Source organism: Lolium rigidum, chromosome 1 (assembly GCF_022539505.1).
Source record: "Lolium rigidum isolate FL_2022 chromosome 1, APGP_CSIRO_Lrig_0.1, whole genome shotgun sequence".
Classification (NCBI taxonomy): domain Eukaryota; kingdom Viridiplantae; phylum Streptophyta; class Magnoliopsida; order Poales; family Poaceae; genus Lolium; species Lolium rigidum.
Genome location: NC_061508.1, coordinates 350,742,806 through 350,747,601, shown reverse-complemented (window position 1 = coordinate 350,747,601; position 4,796 = coordinate 350,742,806). Strand labels below are relative to the sequence as shown.

Sequence of the window (4,796 nt, the reverse complement as noted above, 5' to 3'; positions counted from 1 at the left end):
TAGCCAATGAAAAAACCAACCCACGTACAAGCTTTTTTTTAGGGGAACGCAAGATTTATTGATTATGGAATAAAATTATATTGTTCGTTAACAAATTCAAAAGAAAATCAGGAGGAGCATCTATCCAATTACAAGAATTGAACCCACGTACAAGCTACACTACTACTCGAGTGAATAATACACCAGGATGTTTGCCTACAAATTCTGGTGTGTCCTGGCAACATTAATTGTTTTGTATTAGTCACACATGAGATAAAACAGGATACGCCACTGCTTCTAGAAACGAAGTGGCAACGTGAGTGATGAGACCATGAAGTGATTGAGCGAATTCAATGACTGTAATTTGCGTATTGCATAGTATAGTGACCGTACCGAACTAGGGAGTCAAGTTCAGTGACCTCCTATGTATTGTACTCTTAGTTGTACTATATGTTAATCCCTTAGGCCAAGAAGTACAGTAGATAGCAGAGGATCCAGTAGCATATTCCTTACTTAGCCATTAATTTACAGTAGACCGCTAATTTGCATATTTGCACTTTGACGATAACGCACAAGAGATCTTTAAAAAGCGCCTCTCGCGGTGTCGCAGTGTACGCAGATCCCGCGTTGCGTCGCTCGACCTGGGCCGTCTAATCCGGATCAGACGGCGCGTCGGCTCCTCCTAGGTCCACGATGGCGACGCGCGCCGCGGCGCGCCCATGCCTGGGGAAAGCAGAGCAGCCGTCCACGTCCGTCCTACCAGCACTGGTCCGTCTCCCACGTCCGGCGCCGGAACCCCGGCGCGGCCGCTGCCCGCCGGAACATCGCCGCCCCGACGTCCCGGTCGTACAGCGCGCGCTGGTCGGGGTCGGCGAGCGCGGCGTAGGCCGCGTGCAGCCGGATGAACCCCTCGTCTCCACCGGCGCCAGCTCCGACGGCGTCCGGGTGCACCTCCCTCGCCAGGCGCCGGTACGCGGCCTTGATCTCCCCTCTGCTGGCCGCCGCGCCCACTCCCAGCACCTCGTAGTGCGTCCTCCCTGCCAGCACCGCCGGCGCCATCGTCGCGGACGCCCGCGCCGCCACGCACCGCCGGGCTCCGGCGATGCGGCCTGGAAGAGGCACGGTTGCAGCAGCAAACGTAGCCATCGATTGATCCGTCCTCTGTTCTTGATCAGAAGCAGCACTGCACTTCCGCCTCTGGAGTAAACTACTGTACTTCCGCTTCTTGACTGTACTGTATACTCTTGTCCGTGCTCGTCGAGGAGAGCTCAAATGGCCATGGATTTATAGGGCCGAGGAGCCACAGGAGCATGTGGTGCCATTCGTACGTCCGGCTCTTGATCTTATCTCCGGGAAGATTATGTGGGCTTCCGCCGGGTCAGCCACTAGTGTGTCCAGCGTGTTGCTTTCGAGAAACCACTGTGGTCACGGTTGCCGCCACTTGCCACTCCACCTCCTACCTCTTCCCCAACAATGTCGAAAGCGACTTCAGTTTTTCCAACCACTTTTTGCATATTTATTGTCTAGTTAATCAGTCATCTTCTGCTTTCATGGCTACTTCGTTGCAGCACTAACAGATCATACATAAAACCGCCGAAGAATATATTTTTCCTTGATTTGTGGAACCAATTTTGGTTCTAAATTGTACTCCCTCCGTTCCATTGTAAAGTGCTTATAGTTTTTTTTGGCACGAAAATTAGCACAAGAGTGTTCTTTACACAAGATCCCTTAGATTAATGATTTCAGATCAGAGTAAAATGGGTGAAATCGGTAACTTCCTAAATTAACATAACAAATCCCACAAATCTCTCTGGTTAACTCTACATATATGTGCAGCCAGGTTATATTAAGGAAATAAAAACATTACTTCCTAAATCTAAGAAATCGTTGGGATCTTGTATTAGGAATCTCAATTAATTGTTTTCTTTTTGTATGGATTTTTTTCACGCATGTCGTGTGGGAGTTAACCGGTAGAGGGGGTAATTGAAAAAGAGCCAAGCTACAACCTTATATTCTAAAACAAATACCAAAAATCTATAGACATTATAGAAAGGAACAGAGGGAGTATGAGATGCATGTAATGTTGTCGTTGGCGTGTTCACAAAATCATGACATTTCCTTAGATGCCGCGCTTGGATGGTATAGAATTTTTTGGGGTCTGGAAGGTCCCTGCTGAGATACTAGCTCGACAACGATCATTTTTTTTTTTAGATCAAAGGCCAAAAGCTCAACATTAAATTAATAACGCCCTCAACGATGATAAGGTATAAAGAGCTGAACCCACATGAATTGGCAACATGGTTACAACCGGAAACTCGAACAACGATCACGACCCTTACGAAGCCTACGAAGACTCGGAGAAGACATCGGAGAACAACAACGTCGGGCCGGAGCTCACCCTAGAGAGAGCCATCGAACACGCACACCGTCAACAGAACTCCCCGCCGTGGGTAGCGCCACCAGTGGCCGACCACCACTGTGCATCGACCATCGCCCTTGCCAAAGATCGCCAAACGAAGAGCCAACGACATCCGAAGAAACACAGTAAGCTCCAAGACGATGTCTTCAAGAAGAACACGACACGAGAGCGTCGTCACCGTCCGATCCGCAGATCTTAAGTTTTCACCCGAAGCTCCTTGCTCGTCGAATACCGCGCCTCAGCCACACCACCAACGGAGAGCCGCACACTGTGAACTCCAACGCGGTGTCTTCAAGAAGATCACGACACAAGAGCACCGCCACCGCCCGATCCGAGGATCGAAACGATCGATCCGCTGCCACCGCATGCTGCTCGCCGGCCACCACGTCGCCCCCGCGACCATGGTTTCCGGCTAGCCCCTCAGCCACTGGCACGCCCGCCAACCAAAATGGTTCCCACCGATCAGGGCCGCCGCCCCGGCTCCCAACTCTGCACACTGCCACACTGAGGGATGATGTCTACGGGAGCTTCTATTCTTGTAGACAGTGTTGGGCCTCCAAGAGCAGAGGTTTGTAGAACAGCAGCAAGTTTCCCTTAAGTGGATTACCCAAGGTTTATCGAACTCAGGGAGGAAGAGGTCAAAGATATCCCTCTCATGCAACCCCGCAACCACAAAGCAAGAAGTCTCTTGTGTCCCCAACACACCTAATAGGTGCACTAGTTCGGCGAAGAGATAGTGAAATACGAGGTGGTATGAATAAGTAGTAGCAACGGCACCGTAAAAGTGCTTTGCCCGGGACAAGTAAACAAGCAGTAGTAATGCAGCGAGTAGTAACGCGATGAAAACGGTAAACAAACAACGATAGCGATATTTAGGAACAAGGCCTAGGGATTACACTTTCACTAGTGGACACTCTCAACATCGATCACATAACAGAATAGATAAATGCATACTCTACACTCTCGTTGGATGATGAACACATTGCGTAGGATTACACGAACCCTCAATGCCGGAGTTAACAAGCTCCACAATAATGCTCATATTTTAGTAACCTTTAGTGTAAGATAGATCAACAGAACTAAACCAAGTACTAGCATAGCATGCACACTCGTCACCTTCATGCATATGTAGGAGGAATAGATCACATCAATATTATCATAGCAATAGTTAACTTCGCAATCTACAAGAGATCATGATCATAGCATAAACCAAGTACTAACACGGTGCACACACTTGTCACCTTTGCACACGTGCGGGAGGAATAAAACTACTTTAATAACACATCACTAGAGTAGCACATAGATAAATTGTGATACAAACACATTGCAATCTTAAAGAGATATAAATAAGCACCTCACTATGCCATTCAACATTGAGTAAGTATTATGTGAAATATGGCCTAAGAGACCCACACGGTGCACACACTGTCACCTTTACACACGTGGAACTAGGAGTCTCCGGAGATCACATAAGTAAAACTCACTTGACTAGCATAATGACATCTAGATTACAAGCATCATCATATGAATCTCAATCATGTAAGGCAGCTCATGAGATTATTGTATTGAAGCACATAGGAGAGAGATGAACCACATAGCTACCGGTACAGCCCCGAGCCTCGATGGAGAACTACTCCCTCCTCATGGGAGCAGCGGCGGTGATGAAGATGGCGGTGGAGATGGCAGCGGTGTCGATGGAGAAGCCTTCCGGGGCACTTCCCCGCTCCGGCGGGGTGCCGGAACAGAGACTCCTGTCCCCCGGATCTTGGCTTCGCGATGGCGGCGGCTGCGGAAGGTTTACGTGGTTTTCGTCCAACGCCCCGAGGTTTTTAGGTCAGGGGCTTTATATAGGCGGAGAGAGGCGGCGCGGGAGGGCTTCGGGGGGCCCACACCCTGGGGGCGCCCCCCTTGGCCGCGCCGGGGTGTGGTGTGGTGGCCCTGCCCCCCTTCTCTGGCGGTTCTCGTGTGTTCTGGATGCTTCCGGGTAAAATAGGTGAAGGAGATATGCCCTAGAGGCAATAATAAAGTGGTTATTATTCATATCTTTATGTTTATGATAAATGTTTATATATCATGCTAGAATTGTATTAACCGAAACATTAGTACATGTGTGATATGTAGACAAACAAGAAGTCCCTAGTATGCCTCTTAAACTAGCTTGTTGATTAATGGATGATTAGTTTCATAATCATGAACATTGGATGTTATTAATAACAAGGTTATGTCATTGTGTGAATGATATAATGGACACACCCAATTAAGCGTAGCATAAGATCTCGTCATTAAGTTATTTGCTATAAGCTTTCGATACATAGTTACCTAGTCCTTATGACCATGAGATCATGTAAATCACTTATACCGGAAAGGTACTTTGATTACACCAAACACCACTGCGTAA

At 48.3% G+C, this 4,796-nt stretch overlaps 1 protein-coding gene across 1 annotated transcript; it reads right to left on the bottom strand.

Moving 5' to 3' along the window:
- Positions 1-458: 458 nt before the first annotated feature.
- LOC124684601 (chaperone protein dnaJ 11, chloroplastic-like) lies at positions 459-1,297 on the bottom strand. The gene has a single exon (XM_047218878.1). The coding sequence runs from the start codon at positions 1,123-1,125 to the stop codon at positions 736-738; it is 390 nt and encodes a 129-aa protein (XP_047074834.1). The 5' UTR covers positions 1,126-1,297; the 3' UTR covers positions 459-735.
- Between the last annotated feature and the right edge of the window lie 3,499 nt (positions 1,298-4,796).